The following is a 23,667-nucleotide window of genomic DNA, read 5'->3' on the forward strand; positions in this document are numbered from 1 at the left end:
CCTCCCCGTCACAGCACAGATAAGGCAAGCACACGGATGTTTTTTTTTTCTTTTTTCGTAGCAGTAAGCTAATGGCTAGGACACGAGCTAAGCTGACAGGTGAAGGTTGGGATGGATGAGTGTGATGTGACAGATGTCTGGAGGTGGGGGCAATGATGACGTCGCTCGAGATACCAGACTCTACTGACCTGACTGTGAACCTGGGGGTCAGGAGACCAAATGATTGCCTCTCCGATTAGAGCAAAATACCTGCGGGCTATTTCCATAACCTGACCATACCACACACCGATTACCCAGAATTCAACATGCCTGCTGTGACCTGCCATGCCAAAAGAGACGTAGCAGACCAAGCTGTATGTGACAGCTATACTTACATGTTCATTCATAAATCACTAATCACTTTGCACAGACAAAAAAACTATACATGTATATTTAAGCATATATATATATATATATATATATATATATATATATATATATATATATATATGCTACCTGAAATAAAATAAACAATAAGCACACAACAAAATTACTAAAACTTTAATAAAAAAAAGGTTTCTACATAAAACTTAATTAAAATTAAAATAATATGAGGGTTTGCCCTGATGCTGAGCTGTTGGCTAAGACATTTGAATGAAATATGACTTTGAATTAAGTGACTAAAATAAATCTTCAGAGAGTCTACAAGGTATTTTATCTAGATAAGAAAATTACTGGCATAGATGAAAACTGACAAAATATGAGTCATTGGAAAGCCATTAATGATTTTTGCACAATATGATATGGACTGCATACAGTAAAGACACTTGTAAAAAAAAAAAAAAAAAAAAAAAAAAAAAAATTATATGTATTGCCAGCAGCCCAGTTACACACAGAGAATTATGTTTAAAGAAAGTCATTAAAGCTAAAGCAGAGATTAATATTTACTTTTAACTAGAGGTGGGCATATATAATTTTTTTAAATCTAGATTTATCTCACTGTGATCTTGAAATTAATCTAGATTAATCTAGACTAATCTAGATTAAAATGGCTCTTTCGAATTCTGCCGACGGAATTCAGAAATGTGTGTTACCCAAGAGAAGCTAGGTGGTGCATTAGAAAAGGGACTCATCTCCAGTTTCCAAAATGCATCACAAAGTGGTTGAAAAAGCTGTAAACTAATTCCACATTGCACAAGGGGCAAACAACCTTATGCCTGTTTCAAACATACTCCGTCTGCAGTGCGTATGCGTTGCATATTTTTTTACACACCCATGTTAACGGATACCAGTTGCGTTCCAGTTGCGTCTGCAGCAGTGCAGCCATCATTTACGTACCAAGTAGCGAACTGCAAACGTGTCCTGTGTAAAAGCACATCGAGTCCGTGCTGCACCACATACGTAACGCACACGGCCTGCATACGCACTGCAGACGGAGTATGTGTGAAACAGGCGTGAGCAGGGCCGTAGCTGGGGTCAGCGGGGACCCGTTGAGGGTTGTACCAGGGGCCCTGTTTGAAATGGTTTAATTTGTATGTTAAATTATTTTTATTTATTTGTGCTATTTACACAATGTTTAATTTTTTTTCAAGTTTGTAGGTGTCAAGGTACAGAAACCAAATAATTATATGTAAAATAGCACTGGATAGTCTTCAATGTAAAAATGAAATATACAATAAAACCTACATTTATTCAGACACCTTCAACATTTCTCACATTATTACAGTTTTGCTATATATATCAAAAAATATATCTGGTGTCTGAATACTTTTTGGTTTGACTGTTAAAACTAAGTAATTCAGTCAAAAGCAGTGAGTGATTTTCATTTTCATTTTCTTGGATTAACATTACAGCAGCCAGTAGCTAAATTAGGTGCGGTCACTTTAAGAGACGATGAACGCATGCTGTGAGTTTAAGACTTACTGCTGCTCCACAAATACCATATAAAATAACCCATAGTAGATCTATACCGGTGGAGTTAATGTTTATGTTTTCTCAGGTCCATTAAATAATATTAACAGATGCAACTTTTGATTTTAATAATGTTTTTAGTAAATGCTGGAATTGACAATGCAGTTAATCCAGTATTTAATCATACTAAACACTTTATATTACATTTTAAATTCAAATTATACATATTACAGTACATACATTAGATATATTTTATATATACATTCATATGTGGTTATTTTGTCATAGACTTCAAAACAGATATGAATATTTGCTGTTAGAGGCTTTTCTAAAACATTTATAAAGTCGTTATAAGCCATTAATAAATATCATAGACACCTTTTGCGGTAACACCTTACAAAAAGTTCCCATGAGTTAACATCAGTTAATGCATTAACTAACAATGAGCAAAATATTTACACTGCTTATTGATAGGGCTGGGCAATATATCTAACGATATGATCAGTAAATCTGGTTCCCTGATTACCGCTAAATTGCCATCACCTGCTTTCAAATGGAGCGGCATTTATTAGACAGAGCAATAGATCAATGACAAGCTACGCAATATCGCATTCATTATCGAAGGCAATTCTTCTGCAATAAATACTGAACCCAATATTGCGTAGCTTGTAAGTGATCTATTGCTCTGTCTATTAAATGCTGCTCCATTTGAAAGCAGGTGATGGAGATTTAGCGGTAATCAGGGAACCAGATTTACTGACTAGATGCGCATGATCATATCGTTAGATATATCGCCAAGCCCTACTTATTAATATTGCAAGTATTAGCGCAATTGTGCAAGTGTTCATTTTTAGATACATTAAATAACAACTTTTGATTTTAAGAAGGCATTAGTAAATGTAGAAATTACCCTTAACTGAAATAAAAAAATGCTAGAATTGTTAGTTTTTGGTGACTTATGTAGTAAAATAATTTTAACAAATGGAACTTTACTGTAACCCATATCACCTACTGCAAACTGTGGTGCACGACCCGATAACTTCAGGCTGAACAGTGATAATCAGTGACACTTCAATCATCAACATTTCCACTGCAACTTCCTGTCAGCCGTAATCTTCTGCCTCGGGTTTAAAGCTACCTTTAACCCTGACCCTTTACATCACACACACACTCAGAAACACACACACACACACACACACACAGCCCAAGGTGACTGCCTTGCTCTCATCAGTGTGTGCTGCAAACTAGAAAAAAAATGCACTTCACGGTACAAACCTGTTTGAGCGGGTCATTGAGGAGCGAGGTACACGACAGGACAACATGAAGGAAGTGTGGAGTGAATGATAAGCCTTTAAAAGACATACATGTTTATTTAAGAACGAACTGTATAAAGAAATGAATGCTATAAAAAGATACAAATATGACAAATAATCACTATGCTTTATATTGGTGCTTTTGCTTATTAAGTTGAAATACAAATCGTCTAATAGATTACAATAAACACTACCACTTTTCATGGCACAACCAAAGTACATTACACTTTTCTTGACTTTTTTGTTATCATGAAACTGACTCTACGCAATAAAAAGGCTAAGCACGTTTTCACAGACTTTTTGCCTAAAGCAGTGTCTACAGCAAGACTCTTTTCACTGTCTTTTTTGTCTCACTTTGCTCCCTAGTTTCACATGTGAATAAATGCATTTGTTCACTAGCATGGGTCTTGATCCATAAAACGTCAACGCTGATGTCTTAATACCTGCAATACAATTGTAAGTTTGTACATAAAAATATAACTGCTAAATGTTGAAAAATACAGTGCTGTTAAGAAATATCATACTTGAAGCACGTCAGATATAACAAATGAACACTCCGTTGTGTTTGACTTGCAAACCTCAGTGGTTCTTGTGCATCAAACATGCACATTTGAGCTTCTGTTTGCCATGTTTGATGTTTGTTGATTATGTAGGCTTTTATAGGTTGAACAAAAATGATGAGAGAATATTAAAACTTAAAAATTTGTGAAGACTTATGAGTCTGCAACATCATGATGATGATGAACAAATGATGACAAAAATGTAACTTGTCTGAACTCTTTTAATATTTTATTTAATCATAGAACCTAAATACATGTATCTAAAAATGTTAAAAGTTGACAGGATAAACATGTCCCTCTTGTATGACCATTATGAATGCAATATAGCAAACTGACAACATTTCTGGTAAGTGAATGTAGTGAGTATGGCGATGGCTTTTGTGTTGCATTCTGGGAAATTCTATCGAATAAAAATCTGAGCACGGAAACAATTTAGAATATATACATATCTATCATATCTATCATTTTTATTTATTTTTTTGTGTAGTAATACTATTTTAGTCTTTCAATTTGAAATTTTAACATTTATTTTAGTGTGTTACTTGCCATTTCTTTGTATTTATTTATTTATTTATTTTACTTTTGTTATCAATTTTAGTTGAAAACTGTTGCAAAGTAAACTAAAATCATGATATCGGACCTCCAAAATTAATGGCTTCTTTATTAATTGTTATTAAATATGCAAACACACACACATACAATAAAAATTACAGAATGTTTGGGTGAAACAGAGATGCTCGTCAAATATCTACCTATATAGTCCTCTCCTAAAAAAAACAAAAGAATACAAAATAACTACTCACCCGATAAAATTCAGTATGTACACCAGAAAAATAGTGTTTTTTTTATATCAAAGAAGGAATATATTTGCAATATTTGTTGTTAGCCAAAAAAAAAGAAAGAAAAAAACAACTATACAAAAAAATCTTCGCAAAAGGCAACAACGGTTGGAAACGGAGCTTATGACATGCAGAATAGAGGAGGCTGTGATGATGTATTTGTGGGCCGTCAGTCAGCTGTAGGCATGTGCAGAGCTCCCGCGGGCTTCGACATGTCCTGCAGATTTTTGTTTTTTTTGCAGGTTTTACTAGTGCGAGTTTGATTTATTAATTGCTTTGCATCCCTGACAGATTAAGTGGTTTTTCTTACAGTAATAAAACCAGCATGCACTTAGTGGTGTCATACTGCGCCGCTCCACAGTGGGGGAAAAGGGTTCAACGTTTTTTTCATTCAAAGGGAATGAAATGGGACGAAACATACAATAGCTAGCATGATCCATCTGGGAGTTCATATATCATGTGTTTCAGCCTCAAAGAATAGCGCTAAACGGCCGTGCAAAGGTTATATACACACACACAAAAGTGATTTGAAGAAAGGATTCGGTTGAAATACAACGAAGTCGAAGCATGCCACGCATAAAATGAACAAAAGAAACAATTTTTCTCTGCAAACAGGAACAGAGAAAACACATTGTCGTTTGGCAGAGAGAGGGCACTTTGGAAGGTTTACTTAAATCAATACTACCTTTAATGTTTTCTCAAAATTGATGTTCTTTTTCTATACTAAGCTGACAAATTCTTTATCCATTGAGATGTTGAATGGATAAAGCTAATCTTTACCCAAACTGGACAATCCTGCTTTAAAAAGAGCAACATTTTCTCATGCGAAATCCAGAACTCTGTACATGTTTACACTGGTATTCATACTAACCCATCCTATTAACTTTTAATGGCAGCAGCTTCATGGATGTGTAAAAAAATGGGAAAAAAACACCTCAAAGGGCACTTTAGCTTCTCAGATATATGTGTTTTGGCGCAGAATCCCAAGCAACAGTACACAGGTGCCCCGTAAACTACAGGCGCAATTAAACAGGTAATATTTACAGGCAAAAAGAGGAACGTACCCAGAAAAAACGTACTGTTTGTCCATATAGAACGTGCTGTACTGCAGAAAGTCAGTCTGTGTGATTCGGTTTTATACCTTGGCGTATCTGGCAGCATATAAATGGCTTGAAGTTTTTATAAAATACATTTCAGAGAGGCAGCTGTGTGACCGAAACATTTAAAGCAATGTAGATCACTGCATCACCATATATAGTGGAAAGTAACTAGACACTTAGGCATAATCTAAAATGCCTGCATTAGATCAAATCTGCAAATGGGTTCAATTAAATTTTTAGTGACTTTATGTCACACAGGTCCACAGGTGAACGCTCCAGCTAACAGGGAACTTTCTCAATGTTCTTCCGGTAATGTTAATTGAATATTTGTTTAAAGTTATCTAGTCTTTTACAGGATAATTCACCCAAAATTCTGTCATCATTTACTCAACCTCAAAGTCTTCTAAACCTGTATGAGGGTATGTTTACATGACAACGATGAACTAAAACTGAAACCTTTTTGCTTTGTGTTTTTGAAAAGTATTGCATACAGATGACAACATTATCGAAAAGATCTCTGTTCATTTGTATCCGTGAAACAACTAAAAATACTGTTTATATACATACCAGACCAGTAGTTGGCGATGTCACTTTATAAACTGTGCGTATGTGTACATATACCTATAGACTAAACATGTAATACACTAAAATTGATATTTTAAAAAATTCACGTGTTTGTATTTTTGTATGTTTTTTTCAGGCCCTCTAAACTGTTGTTGTGTAAATGAAAGGCCAAAAAATGCATTGACCTCCATAGTATGAAAGAGAAATAATACTATGAAAGTCAATGGTTATTAAAGTTCTTTAAAATAGGCTATTCTTTGTTCAGCAGAAGAGAGAAACACATACAGGTTTGGAACGACATGATAATGAGTCAGTGAAAAAAGAAGTTAACATTTTTGGGTGAATTATCCCATTAATAATGCTCTTGAAATGGTAGAACATAACATCTATATGTTGTTCATGGAACTGTTTTCTGAAACGTTTTAGTTGGACATTGTCTGACATTTTATTTAATTTTTTTTTTTAAATGTTACTACTTTTTTCAGAATGTTCAGAGAACATTCAAAAGTAAAATTCCCAAAATGTCTGCTGAATGATAAAATGTATTGTTCTCTTAACATTCAATCAATCAAGGACATGTTAAAAAATAATAAAAAAAAAAAAAAAACGTTCAGAGAACATTGAGAAATAATGTTTGCATAACTTAATGGGAACATTATTAAAACATTGTTAGAACGTATTTTTGTTAGCTAGGTATGAACATGATCCACAGTCTGACAACCAGAATGCGTCCGAATACTTATACGTGTCCAGTTGTATACCAAAACAAAGTTTCATCGAGAAGTGTGCTTATTCTATCGGTTTTGGTTATACAAGCCACTTGGTTGGATGTTTTGTTGTTTTGCAATGACATTCACACATTTTTGCAAGTACCACATTTGGGAGGCCACCGTCAACTCAAAATCAGGCTTGGGAAGCCATTCAACTTCTCAAGTCCAGAGAGCGTCAAAGTCTTTCAGTAGCTGTCTTTGGTTGTGCGTCAGCACGGCTGCGTTTAGCTGGTCGTCATTGCTTCTGATGGAGATGGAGGGGCCTGTTCTTGCGCCAGGGTTTCTGGACAGATGGAATCGGATGTAGCGGACGTACTGAGATCTTGAGGTTGGGATTGGAAGACCTCATCTTCCGCTCCGGCTCGTAGCCTCTCCTCCTCCACTATTTTGGCCGCCAGCCGTTCCTGGGCCTCGATCTCCTCTGTGGTTGGGATGGAGTTCTTCTTAGGTCGGCCTTTGGGCTTGGTAGGAGCCTCGTGTCCTCCTTTTAGCACCTAGAGAAACATGAACACACATGAGCTGTGAAAAATGTTGGCCTAGTCAAAGGTGAGGATGGTTTTTGCAGTGATTAAGGGAAGATATATAGCCATATGGGCTGGCCGTTTGTGCCGTTTATCTCAGAGGTGAACGTTCTGTTGATCTTTTGTTCCTGCTTGAGAGGTTGATCGTGCTGACGTAGACCAGCACTGTCCTTTAAATCATCACTCGCACAACCAGCAGCCCGGGTTCTTCGCTGTTACACGCACTGATTGTATTTAGTGCTGAGGAGGGCAGCTCAAAACTGTCTAATGGATTTTTAATGATATGTCTCATTTTTCCATCAAGTTTCCATTTCCACACAAAAAGCTTTGGTGGATTTTCAACACAGATGTTTTATTGATACAAGACGAGAGTATTTTAACGAACTAAGCTCGCAAGGTAGACAGTCCTTGCGGTGTTAGCCTTGAGCGGGCTCTTCTGACTCACCATTTTCTTCCATTTCATGCGTCTGTTCTGGTACCATGTCTTCACCTGGAGCTGTGTGAGTCCCAGTGTCTGAGCCAGGTCCAATCTGCACACATGTACAATAAAAGCACGAGTTCAGAAAAGTGCATAAATCAAACACAAATGAAAGGTTAGAATTCTGTTCCAAATCCTTATGAGCCTCCTAAGGAGGGAGAATTGTAATGCATAATTGCAGGTCAAATTTTCAAAACTGAGTTGTTTAGCCAAAATGTGGGGAAATATATATTTATGTACCTTAGAAGTATATGTTTAATTTTAGAGGACTGTATTGTTCTTATTGTGTCACCTTTATTAAATGAAATTGTGAATCTAGGTTTTCTAAGCACCTTACGCAAGGAGCACTATATTTATTTGATAGTTACTGCCTAAAATGAAAATGATTCAAAGAATTAGAATATGGGGGGACATTGTAAATGGCTTTGTTTGATATGTTGTTTATGTTTTTTTTATTATTATTATTATTATTTATTATTATTGAATGTGTAGCTAAAAAGATTAAAATTTAATTTAAAATAAGATAAAATAGAAAATTATATATATATATATATATATATATATATATATATATATATATATATATATATATATATACACACACATTTGTGGGGGCTATCCCAAATCAGACACTTCTGAAGATCCATGACTGTTATAAAGCTGTAGGCAGCAGTAACTCTACGAATGGTGTTCTGACCCGAAGAAAACCCAACCTCAAGACACAAGACTAACTGCGAGAATGGCAGCAAACTTCAGAACTGGAAGTAATTGACCGAGATCCCAAAGTCACCTGTTGTCTTACGCATTAAAAGCCAGTGGGTGGCCATCAAGTGTGCAGATGTATATCTAATCACTGCAAAATTTCCCAAAGCTGGCATGACATATCCAACGAGTTTGCCAAGCTGTGAACTGAAGAGTCTTCCCAGGCCGAATGTAACTGCAGACCTCCCGTGGAATGCCATCCCGCTTTATCTCTACAGGATAAGATAATCCAGTCATGGAGCTCCTGACTCGCCTGAAGGCAACAGAGGTTCGTTTCGGGGCACTTCGGCAGACAGCGCATGACTAATGAAGCTATTGGTCTGCTGTAACATGATAGGCAAAGAGAGGACATGTGAGATGGGATTTGAGGGCGAGAGAGAGACAGATATCAAAAAAGTGCACAGATTTCTGCTCCGTCTACTTTCAAAGTGGCTCAGAGCAGCCAAGCAGGATTACGCACCTCCTCACTCGGGCCTCTCCGAGAGTCGTGTGACTGTGAGGTGCACTGATCTTCTGGAAATGAGCAGATTAACACTTGCTCTCAAAAGCCCTTGACTTTGGTCTTTCCCGTCTCCTCCTCTTTATCTGTCCATTATCTCATTTTCCTCTCTTTTCTTCCAAGTAGTGTACGAGACAAGAGTTTTATTTTTGTTTTTCTTTTTAATTGGGCAGCTGCATCAAATATCTATTGTCTTACTCTGTATTAAATTGTATTATAGTGTGCCTCTCTCATGCCAGTCTCACAAAATAAAATAATTATATATTTATATATATATATATATATATATAACATTAAATATGTATTTGTTTATTTCCTAAGAGTCATATCATGCTGAATTATGGTTCTATCAAATGATTAATCGCATCCAAAATAAAAGCTTTTGTTTACATAATATGTGTGTGTACTGTGTATATTTATTATGTATATATAAACACACACATGCAGCATACATTTTGAAAATATTTACATGTATTTATGTGTATATGTTTACATTCATATAATTTATATTATATTTAAATATATTTAATATATAAATGTAACATATTTTTCTTAAATATATACATGCATGCGTTTATTTATATATACATAATATATATACACAGTACACACACATATGTAAAAGTATGCAAACTTTTATTTTGGATGCAATTAATCATTTGACAGAACTAAGCAAAACATATGACTACAAGTGGTGAGGAACATATTGTTTTATTTTTTTATTTTTTTAAACAAAACCATCTAGCTGTCTATCATTTGTGGCTGCTTTCTCTACAGTAATTGGCGGTAAGAAAAGCACCTATGTGTTTGTGCTTATTATTCTTCAGAGAGAAACCACACACACACACACACACACACTGCATTCCACCGTCGGCACGTTCCTTGCAACTATAAGCCTAATTTAAGCTCAGTTTGGGTTCTGACATTTATTCATAATGGTGATGAAGATGATTATAATCATCTCTGCCTCATCAAAACCATTAAAACGTCACGATATAAATCATTACTCTCCATATTGCGACATGTTTTTCATTGCTTTCATGTTCTGAGTGTGCGGCCTATAGGCGGACAAGCCAAAAACAGCACAACACCTTCAGGTCGTCTTTGAGATTGATAGAAGACCAACCTGAGGCCCATTCCTCAAACCTGCCAGGAGATGAGGAATTTCCCTCGCTTGTTTCTCATTCAGCCATGAATTAATTAACTGATTCCTGAGCCGGAGCTGCAGGCCGTGATGAGTGTGACAGAGTGATAGAGAGAGCGTAATCATGACCTTGCTATGAACTCAGCAGCCTTCAGCCAAAACCTCAACAGACTGACCCCGACTGGAACCAACAAAACAGGCTGCTTTCAGGCCAAGCTTGTGTCAAGTTTAGGTGTGCAATTACTGAGAAAGTTACTTTAAATTATGGATAACATACTGGTAATATATATATATATATATATATATATATATATATATATATATATATATATATATATTTCTATCTAGGAGAAAATAAAACAATAAAAAAAATATAAAAATTATTATTATTATTATATTATTATTATTGTTAAGACAAGGGGGAAAATTTAGGTTTACATATACATTGATTACCAAAACAGCTATTGGCCATAAATAAATATGAAAATACATTTCAATATTTATCTATATTTATAAATGTGTTTTTAATTTAAATGCACACACAAAGTCACTTGAGTCAGACGCAGCATCTTTCTTGTTTTAAGAAAATTAAAGAGAGTTATTTTTGACACACACACACACACACACACAAAATTATAGAAAAAAAAGAGTTGGTTGAGTATTTGAGAGAAAGTCTTGTGGTGGTGTTTTTCTGTGCTTTGCATGTCTGGTGGTGCTGACAGTTTTCAGACAATTATCTCTGACAGCTCCTCTGCTGCTGGAGGACAGGATCTGTCCTTAAGCTGTGTCTGACCAACTACTCAGAGAATATGTGTGTGTGTGTGTGTGTGTGTGTGTGTGTGTGTGTGTGTGTGTGGCAGACATGCTCAGAATCATTGTAGGTGGGACAGAATTGATTTTACTCAAATGCACACTTTGGGCCATAATGGAAACACATCCACTCCGGCCAAATCTAAACGCAGAGCCAGAAATGAAATGGAAAATGTGTTATGGCCAAAAACTGTCCCGTGAGAGAAGACCTACGACAGGTAGATTACCTCATCTCATTGTACAAAGGCCCAAAGTTTTTTAAATACACCTGCGTGTGCTTTAAATGATTGGCATGAAATCAATGTAATAATTTTTGTTTGCTGTTCTTGGCCTGTGTCCCTGTTGTCTTGAATGGGGTAGTGTTTCTTTTAAAGGCTTTTGCAATTCAAAGCACGGCTAAAATGTTACTGTCGTCTTAAATACAACACTGAGCCGTGTAATAGTTTGGCTAACAGTGATTTGCTTAATGTGTTTGTTTCGGGATTTATATGAATTTATATGAATTATTTTCTTTTATAGTATTTTATAATTACTCTGCTTTCTTAAAATCAACGCATTTTAATGTTAATGGTTTCATTGCGCAAGATTCATTATTGCATTTTATATTCCAATCAGTCCAAGAATAATTTTCCCCCACAATGAATATATATATATATATATCATTTTTTATATATTTTTGGGGGGTTTCTGTACAATATTCATCACTGCACATTATAGCCAATTCAACAACTTTTTTTCTTTATAATCTGTCATTATCTAATGCCAATGTGTTATGTTCCAATAAATACCCAGAAATACAAATATTAGATAAGTAGCTAATAATGATCAATAATAAATATTAAATTATTTTTTTGTGGGGCTGCAAATGGATTTGTTTTTCTTTTTTTTTCATATTTTTTTTAATTAAATAAAAATGAACCTAGAATAGCACAAAATCCTCATAATTTCAATGTCATATATTCCACTATAAATATTTAATGTTCCATTTAAAATATATAATGATAATTATTACAAATAATAATAATAATAATAATAAATTAATCAAAGTATTATAATTATGTCTTTAAGTTGGGTTGCAAATGAAATATTTGTTTATACAATTTTTGCATTCATAAGTAAACAAATTAATAATTTCATACAAATAACATATTTCCAGTTTTTCAATAACCATTTATGAGGGATAGATGCTGGCCTTAAAAATGTCAAATCAGGCGTAAAGCTTCAACTGAGCAATCCCAGCAGTGCGAGGCTTCCTCATCAACCACTGACCTGTCTGGAGTGGAGAGATATTTCTGTTTCTGGAACTTCTTCTCCAGGCCCAGCAGCTGCAGCTCGGTGAAGATGGTGCGGCTGCGGCGGGGTTTCTTCAGCCGCGGGGTGCTGTGCTCTGTCTCTGATTCGCTGCTGATGCTGACGGGCGTCTCGCTGGCCGTGGGCTCGGAGGTGAGCGGGTGCTGGGGTGACAGAAGGGTCAGGTGAGGAGACGGCTGAGAGACCTGCGGGAGGCTGCTGGGCGGCTGGTGTGTGATCACAGACAAGAGAGGGTACGATCTCAGAGGAGACGAGCCTGCTGGAGCAAACAGGCAGCATAATGGTCTGGTTACTATTGATAGAATTCAAATATTGATCATGTTTGTTGGCAGAAATCATTAATGAATCAGTATGCTGTGCATTGTGAAGAGCCGTTCTGCTCTTATCAGTTCAATTCAATATTTACAGCATAATTGCTCTGCTTTCTTAAAGTGAACATAAAAGCAAATTCCTATTTCCTTTTTTAAATGTTAATGATTGCATTCTGCAAGATTCGTCGTTTCACACTGTGAAAAATTCCAAAACATGTTTCTTTGGGAACTTTCATTATCTACTGCCAATTTGGAATCAGATCAATTCATCATTGCACATTATGACAAAATTTTATTTAATACATTTAATAAATTCGTTTTCATTTGTATTCTTTCATTTTCTAAAACCATTTTAGTGTGTTCCATTTTAATTTAAAATATATTTAACTTTAATTGTATTTATAATATATATATATATATATATATATATATATATATATATATATTTCATGATCTGCTCAGAAAAATATCCGATTTATACAAAAAAAAATATATATATATTATTATTATTATTAATGTTACTGGTATCATTTTGTAAGATTGATTATTGTACCTTATGCAAAAAAAAAAAAACTTTTTTATTTGTAATCTTTCAATATCTAACTAACTCCATTCATAATACAAATACACTTAATAAGTGTTATTAAATAACGGAAATCATTAATGAATCAATAATGTTGTGTATTTGTAGGAACAGTTCTGCTCTTATCAGGCCTATTACACATCGTACATGGCTGTAAAATCTAGTTTACAAGCAGCTAAAGTGAGCTGGAGTTTTAACAGCAGTCACGTCCGAGCGAACTCAAAGCGTGTGATGCTGTCGGCCCACCTTCACTGATAGTGTAGGTAAGTGTTAAGAGTTCTGGCCCGTGTGATCCAGAGGTCGGCTCTGGTGATGTAACCGCTGTTTTACTCTGAACTCGGGGAGGATAATGACTCTTCTATGATACACGCTGTCAGCGACTCAATGCACTCTGGGTAATAATTTTTAGCTGGAGCATCTGTACCATCTCCCTTACAGTTGTAATATTTCTAACTCTCTCTCTTTTTTATTTTCAGACATCAGCGAGACGCCAGAGTCCATAAAATGCAACACAAGGCCCGTCTGAGCAGAGAGAGGTCACTTCAGCCAGCATATCATACCTCCAGGAGATGTGTCGTCAAGCAAAGAAAGTGATCCTGAGATTTACTGAGTGAGGTGAGAATGAATGTGCGTTTGGTGAAATTAATACATGATGTCATGTCCATTTCATAGGCAAATTGGTTGCAATCTTATTTAATCCCGGTAAATGCTTGGGATGTCTTATCTAATCGTTTGATTGCTTGCAGATAAAAATAAATAAATGACTGTGACAAAGCCTTATATTTTATAATAAGAAAATATTTCCTTATTGAATATGGCCCGAGGGAAACATAATCATCAGAAGTTGATTAAATATAAAAACATTAACGTTTGTGTTTTTGTTTGGAGTAGTTTACTGCAAATACTGGGGGCAATTTCTCTCTTAAATACTTGAATTGTTGCCTTTTATTTACTGAAATAAAAATGATATTCATCCTTATGAAATCTCTGTCGTATTTTAATTGTAAATCTGGTGGCAAAACATCAAAAACATGTACATTTCATTAAGTATGCTATTCAAAAGTCTTTGCCGCTTGGGTTTTTATGCAGATAAAAGCGCTCCTGATAGGCAACGTTAACTATTTTATGAATGGATGATAATGCAATTAGGAATTGGGAGCCCTGTAATGACATATATATACTTGAAGTAAAAAAAAAAAAAAAAAAAAAAATTGTTAAGTGCAACATATAGTGGAGAGACAGGACAGAGTAGTGAAAGCAGAAGTTCTCCACACACATAATGCACAAACATGTATGCACTCACACTCACATGTAAGGCAGGATGATCTCATTGCTATCAATGCAACACGTTCAGGCACGACATCCCTTCTGGCTCATCTCTCTGTCTTTCTTTCTTGCCCTCGCTTTTCTTTCTTAAAAATCCATCCCAACAATCTGATTGTAATGTCTATCAATCAGTTTTAATCTATGCGGTCTCCTGACACTGTGCCATCATGTTCTGTATAATTATTTTATGAATTATATCATTTTTATTACCTTTTCTTTTTCATGAAATGGAAAGGCTTTAAAACTCTGGAACATCTGCTTTTCTCACATTTGCAGCAAATGCATCATTAACCTGTTAGACCTATGTCTCTGATCCACATTTAGACAGTTATAAAGACAATCGGTAAGCTTCTTAATTGTATCCTAGATCCCTGTTAATTAACGAACTTACTTGAATAAGTCAAACAGTTTTTCTTCTTCGTGCTTTTGCCGACCGATGGCCAGAAAACAGTAGCAAACGTTAAGCTCTTGATTGCGCTCTTTCAGTCCTGTCTTATTTTCCTTGAATGATTGGATTCCAGAGGGATGATTTCATTTGGCACTTGATGTGCATTTGAACTCTCAGTAACACGGTACACTGTGTTTTGGTTGGGCCAAGTGGTGACAGATTTAATGCTTCATCACTCGTTTGAGTTTTTATCTCTCAATATCTATTAAACCTCTCCAGCAAGTTAATACATAATACAAAAATACATACGGTGGAGCTCAGCCTCTGCAAGTGAATGGAAAGAGTTTATTTTTCCAAATCTTCCTTGCTGCAAGCCAGATTTTGAGCTGAATTTGCTCAAGCATATTGATAATGCAGCTGATAGCTTTATATATTTGGCTCTGTTTGACTGTTTTGTCTTCCAGGCATCTAACAACTTCCCTTCGGACTGTAAAACAGCGTTAAGCTCTGGAAAACAGTAAGCAGTGCATTGTATTACTTTTAAATGTTTAGACACGAAACAGTACCCTGTGAATTATTTGGCTTCCATAATTTCCCAAAGGGAATACAGCTAAGATCTCACAACAGATATCCATAATACCCAGATAATAGGTTTCCATAAATGTCTGTAGCCACACCCTCCGGGTTGCATCATGGGTGAGGTCTGACAATTGTGACAAAATGCATCTATAATTGTGTGTTTTGTTTATGTGTGTGTGTGTGAACATAATTGGTTCTCATCTGAAAGACATCCGCTTTTATTGTCTGCAGTGGATCAATGTAAAAGGCAAGGTGTGGACGGTTGTCTCTCAATCATTTGCTCCTCTAAAGGAAACTCATCCTCCTATTAGGTTGTTTTTCAGCATGCTGTCAGAGGAGATTGCACTATCTATGATTGTATCTGTATCTCCTCCTTTCAAAAATGTTCCTAAAAGCCTTTCCCGAGTTATGACGAGAGACATGTCTCCAAACGAAATATCAAAACCTGCTATTATGCTGTGCGTCCCTCTCAGGAGAAACTCTTAAGTGCTAGGCCTCACCTTTGTCAACGCCAGTAGGATAAACATTCAAAATAATAAAAAAAGGCAAAAAGTTGAGGGGTCCTGAAGGGTTATTTTGCATTGTTTTTACTTCCTGTTACACTGCTACTCAAACAATAAAAAAAGGAAATTAAATATTGATTTGAGTTTTTTATTAAGAATCGTATCTGTGTAACCTTAAAGCTTCCGCCAAGAAAAAAACAAAACAATCCATTACGAATTCAAAACAATTGGCAAAGCAGCTAAATTATTATTGTTATACTACTACTGTATATGATAGTGATACTGACGTCTCCGAGGATCGTTTTCAGTAAAGATGAAATGATGAAAGACTGTGTCAGTTCCATTATTAAAAAAAAAAAGAGCGCGAGTCAGCGGACTAATACAAGATGAAAGTAGTGCCGGATTTGTTCACTCAATAGAGCTGGTTTTTTCAATTGGCCTAATTTCTATGTTGAGCTTTGTGCTTACAGTGAATTGTGGACTTTACAGTGAAGCATCCAAAAGTTGAGAAATGTTTAACATTATGTAAATAACGAGCGAAAAAACGCCGGGCGGCGGCCAATTGCTATGAGATGCGAGTAGCGACGTCTGGCATGTGCGCTTCATAATCTGTTTATTGAGTTTATCTCATAAATCCTATTGTTTACACATTTGACGCTTTGCAGTTGTTATAGGCGATAGACATGTAGCCTATGCTAAATATTGTTGTTTGCATGATGATGCTTTCATCGTGACTCGAGACTGATTGTGTTTGCAGAAGTTATTAAATAAGCCTACTGCATCTTTACTTTACTTTGGACATTCGGGAACAAGGCTTGCATCGATCTAACTGTATAAGATGATTATATTTGCCGTGTTAAACACTCCCTACAGACACAACCCAGTTGTGCCGCTTTAAAACACAATGTTAAACGGATATGAAAGGTGTGTGCAAGTAGGCTCTGTAATATTAGAGGATGCATTTAATATGTTTAAATTTCACATAGGCTAATCTTACATTTAAAGATGATTTTGCCTGTCAGTGACTGCTGTAACCGAATATTTAGATTCAGTAGGCTAGTCAAGGGAACAAACTTGTTTAATGAGAAGTCAAGGTTGAATTCAGTCATGTTAAAGTTTGTAAGCAGAAATTATGTGAGAAAATAAGGTAGAAAAATATGCATTTCAATACGTATTATTCGTATCATTTTTGAATAATTGCCTGTAGACTCTTTGTGTTGTATTTTGCTGTGTCTGACAGCGGCTCCTAGTGGTGACAGAGTTTACAGGAGACAGATACTCTCTCAATGTGGGAGATTCCAGGGCCAATGGCCTTTCAGTAAGTGCCAGTCTAAATGCCAGCTACATTCTATATTAAGCAGTATCATCCATTGATGTGCTGGCATATAGAATATCTCACACCCCTCCGACTTGAAAAGACACAGTGTGTGCAGCATTCTGATATTTGGGCTGGATATTCTATCCCCCGCCCCGGCCTTCCAAAACTCTCACACTGCCTTGTATCTCACAGCTGGATGAACAAACAGAAGGAAGCATGTTTGCGTAAATGTGCCTGCCTATTCTGGCATACATGTTTATGAGCTAATACTACGTATGTATACATCTGCATGCATGTTTTGTCGCGCTTACACATGTACGTCTGTGTTTTCTGGGTTGTCGAAAGCGAGTGACCTGTTAAAGCTATTTTTATCATGATCCCGTTCCGTTTAGAGGATAGGTCTCTGATTTCACAAATTGCAAAGCAGGTATGAGGGAGTGAAGATGCTCTCTGTCAATATACTATGTATTGTATATACAATATACAATATACGGATACTTTGCACTTTTCTGGACTATAGTTTGGAATTTTGCACCCCAACACAGATGCTAAATTACTTTAGATAAATTTGTTTACTAAATTAACCTCTGCATGTAATTAGTACCCAGTATCCAAGAGGAGTTTTCACAGTGATGCTATCAAAAAAAAAATAAAAATTGTTTTTGGTTGCATTCAGTCAAAACGTTTTGTGCATTTGAAAGATGCCATGGATGTTAAAGATTCTTCATGGGGAAATAATGTCAATTAACTTTTATTTCAAAAGGTTTCAAAAAAGTATCAAATCTGCAGTATTGTTTTTTTGAGCATCATTTTAATATGATCTGGAGACGCCTGGTTGTGAAATGAAGGAAAAATCTCTTGATGGTTTCGTGTTGTGAAACAAGATCAATATGTACCTAAAACTATCCATCAATGCAAAATGAGATTTGCTGTGCGATCAGTCATTCTGACATGAAAAGCTTGCAAACATACAGCACTTAGTTTTACAGGACCAGATTTTATTTGGTTGTATAACTACAGTAAAGAAAATAAAATGGCCTGCATTGGTGGGCCTGGTATGAATAACTGCCAGCATACATGTCCAGTGTTAATATGGGGAACATTTATGTGCAACGAGTATAAGGAACAGTGAGTTTTAAATGACAACTGCAATAATATTTGATCTGCGGGGTGCTGTTTGGGAAATCACATACGAAACCAGAGAGTTAAGACCTTGCTAAACCTTTGGATGGGTCACAGTTGCTGTGAGAATTCACAAATGTGCTTAATCAATCCCTTAAACCTAATTACACAGGTGCTGCTACCAACACTACCATGATGCAATCATGATCTTGAGGGTCAAACCTTTTTTTTTTTTTTTTAATGCGTCCCTGATGCATTACAACCTGGATTAATGGCATGCCAGGAACATTTTGCAACGTCTTGTGAACTTCACACAATGCTCCTCATTATGCTGGAATGACACTGCACCTGTTGCTTCAGGATGTCATACCTGACTGCATCCTATGTTGCATAGTCAAGAGTGTGGCAACAGTTCTGTAAATAGATAAATGTCCTGTGGCTTCCAAGAGTTTGTGTTCCTTGGGGCGAGTAAGAGGAGAAGATGTCATTATTTTACCACAGATACCCGACTCATTATAAATGTGACAGTTTAAATGAATGAAACAAATGCAGTTTGGAGAATGTGCGCACACCAATACCCTGAGGTCACTGAGGCAAAAACGGTCAAAACATGGTAGGCTAAAACGTTTAAAGATGAAATATGATGAGTCTCATCTCATTGTGCCATGATAAATCATCAGGGAGAAGTGATGATATTTCAAAGCGATGTCTGTCTGTGGAGTTCAACTATTACCCATTCAACTGTCATATATATATATATATATATATATATATATATATATATATGGTGGAAATAATAATAATATAAAATAAAATATAAAAATTTGGGGCAGATGAATGAATTGATTTACAACAACCACCAATCAGACAACGCTACTGTAAATGTAATACAAGACAAGATGTGCAAATCGGGTATCTTAAGTAAATCTATCACATTCTTTATATATATATATATATATATATATATATATATATATATATATATATATATATATATATATATATATATATATACATATTTTGATTATATTGTAAAAAGCCATACTACTTTCAGCTGTAGCTACTATAATCTTTTATGTTTATGAGAGTAAACGACTTCATCACATATACAGAGTCTACTCCACAATTTAACCCACGACCTTCAAACAGGTTTTGAACTTAAATACTGATATTTTTCTACTATTTTAACTTTTAAATTGGAATATGAATCGGAACTTGATAAAGCGCACTTTATCGAGTGCGTAAAGAGAGCTGGAGTAGTTTTAACATCTATGGGTATAATACAATATCGCTTGTTATATTTAGCATGACGAATTGTTTAATTTAGGGGAAAATACCGATATCGATTTCCTAGCAGTTGCTTCAAATAGCCTACTGAACTTAGAAATATAATGTAGACTCTTAACTATACCGCTTTCCTGGCCGTTCTGTAACCTATACAGAATTTGGAAACACAATATAAATTCAATTACTAGTTTCGTTTATTATTAGTTTTAAAAAATACTGCATTAAGCTACTAATATGAACATACTATGAGAAGCAAAAATAGGTGCTACACAGTTTCGGAGCAAGCATTCTTTAAAACTGTGCAAATTGTACAAATGCATAAAATAAAATGAAAAGAAAAAACAACAACAACGTGACTATTTTATTTCTGTGTAAAAAAAAACATTTTTTCATAGCTTTTTTATAAAATAATGTCGCATGCTCATTATAAACAATGCTTTCATCGTTAAATAGGTTTAATAATTTGTGCAATTTCTTCTCATACTATGGCTATATTTTCACCTTTATTTTCTTAATTAGTAATTACAATAAAACGGGCAAAAAAGGTAAATGCATCGGTTTTGGTGAGTTGAAAGTTTTGCAGTGCAATTTAATTTTTTATATAGATATGAGGGCAGAGAAATAAAAAGATAAAAGGAAAGTAAAGAAAGTTTAAGTGAGGATATCACCGTGCATTCAAAATTTGAAAACATTTCGGAAAGAAATGAAAAATAATAATACGATGAAATAGAAAGTGTTTATGTCACTTACCCGAGCATGAATGCAGAGGTTTGGGTCTGACGATTAAAGAGGGGCAAACCGAGTAAAGAGAAAGTTTCTCGAAGTAATCACAAGTTTCCTTGGAGAGGATCTCGTCGATCATGAAAGTCTTGTATCGTCTTCTGGCGGCTTTCAGCTGCGCGCTGCTCGCGACTCTCAGCTCGGCTTGACAGTGCATAGTGTCCAGATGACGTTCACCACAAAACTTCTGATAATCGCCTTCTTCAAAGTAGTGTAACACTTTTAACGTAAGATAGTGATCTAAATCGACATCTCATCTGATCGGCTCTGTGTGCTCTTGCAGCTGTGCTCGGTGTCTCCCGCGCGCTCATTCATGCAGCGAGTGCGCGCTGCGCTCTGAGTCACCGCTATATAAACCAACTCTCCTGTCACTACTGCACTGTGTGTGCAACAGCAGACACACTTCACGTCAATCACCCTCTCTCTCCCTCTCTCTCTCTCTCTCTCACTGTACAGAAGAACAATGAACCGGGTCTCTCCGTGTGTGTGTGTTTTTTTTCTTCTTCTTTTTTTTATATATGTCCATGATCCATGACACTGAATTACGGTTCATGTGTTAACTGAAGTATGAAGTACGCATCTCTTCTTCTTTTTCTTCTTCTTCTTCTTCTATAGGCTACTGTTGTGATAGTTTAATTGTTTCAAAAATTAAGAAATTATACCCCACAAATGCATATATTCATTTATTTATTAGTATTTTATTTTATGCATAAATGGTCTGCAGGTGAAACAATTTGGTGACTTACTATTCAAAATGCAAGATGATTTATTTTAGCTACTAGGCCTATTTAAAATGTAGCCTAAGTTTTTTCTCTCTAAAATCGTAAATCGGATCTAGTTTGGGCCAGGTTTTATTAGGCGATATCCAGTGTTGAATGATGCATTGTTTACAAGAGAAAAGAGTCAGTATGTTTTTGAAACTCATTCTGACATATTCATGATGAAATGCATTTTAAGTAAACATGACGCAGGCGTTAGCTTATTTGTAGCCTATACAAAAGAGTTAAAAGTCATTAAAATAGAAAGGCGACAAATGATTGAATGATTTAATTCAGGTTGTTTTGGTTATTTTGTGTTGCTGTTGGTGGAAAAGTTCTGTCGACACGGAAACTCCTGCGTGTCTTAAAACTTTCAACGATCGAGCAAAGCAACTATTCACTTGCCAGGACAAGGGTATCAGAAACTCGTGGCTTTTTTTCTGCAAAAAAAATAAATAAAATAAAATAATAATAATAATAATAATAATAATAATAATAATAATAATAATAATAATAATAATAATAAAGGGTTAACATTATAACATTTTATTAACGTTCACAAAAATTACAATTAAAGTTATATAAGTTAAAATCATTCATTAAATTTTTTTTAAAACACATTTTTTAAAGCATTATATACCTAGGCTTTTATTTATTTATTTATTGTAACGTTTTGCCTAATTATTATTTATGATAACAGCGGGAAGGAGACACAATATATCTGCATGATAAATAATGATTTGTTTGTTTGTGCTTAAAAATAAAACATTTACTGCAACATCAAATGTAATAATGCAATCAAATAGGCTATTCGAGTGTCAATAATCATAGCCTACGCTTAACTAAGGCAACGAATATAATAACTTTAGTTGATAAATGTGCAGACGGAACGCATTTCGTTTTTGTCGTTTTTGTTGTTGTTTATCGTAGACTAAACTGTTTGTTGTTTTCTAGAGTTGAAACAAAGGCAATTTGATGTAAATTGAAAGAAAAAGAAGAAGAAGAAAAATAGCCTACAGTTGTGTATAGATAGCCTATATATATATATATATATATATATATATATATATATATATATATATATATATATATATATATATATATATATATATATATATATATATATATGTGATATATATATCACAGATATGGAGTGGAAAAATATATATTTTATTTGAGGCTGCTTTACAGTGATGTGTGTCGTGAGAGCGCTAGGTTATACAAAATAAATGTGAGATATCCAAAAAGTACTTAAGAGTGAGAGTCTAGACATGAATAATTATATAGGCTAACTGTAGAAATACATACTGTATATAATTCCAGTGGCATTTCTGATAATTTTCCCCCCTAATTTTTTAAAGCAAAATTCGAATAAATAAATAAATAATGTCAATTAAAATTCAGCAATGTTTTCCCTGCATTGCTTCTGTAAGAGTATTTCGTGAATTAAGAGGCAGTATCGACAGGTGTTTGTCATATCAGTGTCAGTAAGTTCAGACAGTGTTAACCGTGTGAAATGATGGAGGTGAACAGACATTTCTCTCGGTTTTGATGCAGAACGAGTGAGAAAGACAGCTCTTTCCAGACAGCAGCAGCAGTTTAGTTTGACATTATGATGTTTATTACAGATGGAGCTGCTTTGATGTGCGTGGCGCACTGAACTCCTTCACCGAGCTCAGGGTCGGGTTTCTGCTTTTCAGAGCCGTGCGTCCGCTGTCCAAATGATTATCATTTTCCCATGTATATGAGAGTAAATATAACTCGCAGAGGATCCGAGATAACAGCCGCCGCGTTCAAAGCGTGAGGGATTATGTGAAGGAAATCTGGAGATCTCCACTGGAAAAACTTTGAGCTCTTTCTGGTTGGAGATCTTGATCAAAGGGAAGAAATGAGAACAACTGCTGCAGGCTTTAAAACAGAGGGATACAACAGAATATCAAGATAAACAGACTGTACAGTGGGAAGTGCGTTCACATGGCACCTGTGAACTAGAGATAGATGGATAGATAGATAGATAGATAGATAGATAGATAGATAGATAGATAGATAGATAGATAGATAGATAGATAGATAGATAGATAGATAGATAGATAGATAGATAGATAGATAGATAGATAGATAGATAGATAGATAGATAGATAGATCGACATT

The 23,667-nt window shown here is 35.3% G+C and overlaps 1 protein-coding gene across 2 annotated transcripts; it reads right to left on the bottom strand.

Annotated features, from left to right (window-relative positions):
- Positions 1-6,444: 6,444 nt before the first annotated feature.
- On the bottom strand, positions 6,445-21,113 carry LOC132101849 (homeobox protein BarH-like 2). 2 transcript variants are annotated; one of them, XM_059507066.1, is made up of 4 exons: positions 20,729-21,113; positions 12,520-12,817; positions 8,003-8,087; positions 6,445-7,530 (listed from the first exon to the last, which is right to left on the bottom strand). In XM_059507066.1, the coding sequence occupies exons 1-4, from the start codon at positions 20,913-20,915 to the stop codon at positions 7,261-7,263; spliced, it is 840 nt and encodes a 279-aa protein (XP_059363049.1). In that variant the 5' UTR covers positions 20,916-21,113; the 3' UTR covers positions 6,445-7,260. The 2 variants fall into 2 exon arrangements, with proteins under 2 accessions (XP_059363049.1, XP_059363048.1); XM_059507065.1 differs by having other exon boundaries at positions 12,520-12,820.
- Positions 21,114-23,667: the final 2,554 nt, after the last annotated feature.

Source organism: Carassius carassius, chromosome 23 (genome assembly GCF_963082965.1).
Source record: "Carassius carassius chromosome 23, fCarCar2.1, whole genome shotgun sequence".
Taxonomy (NCBI): Eukaryota; Metazoa; Chordata; class Actinopteri; order Cypriniformes; family Cyprinidae; genus Carassius; species Carassius carassius.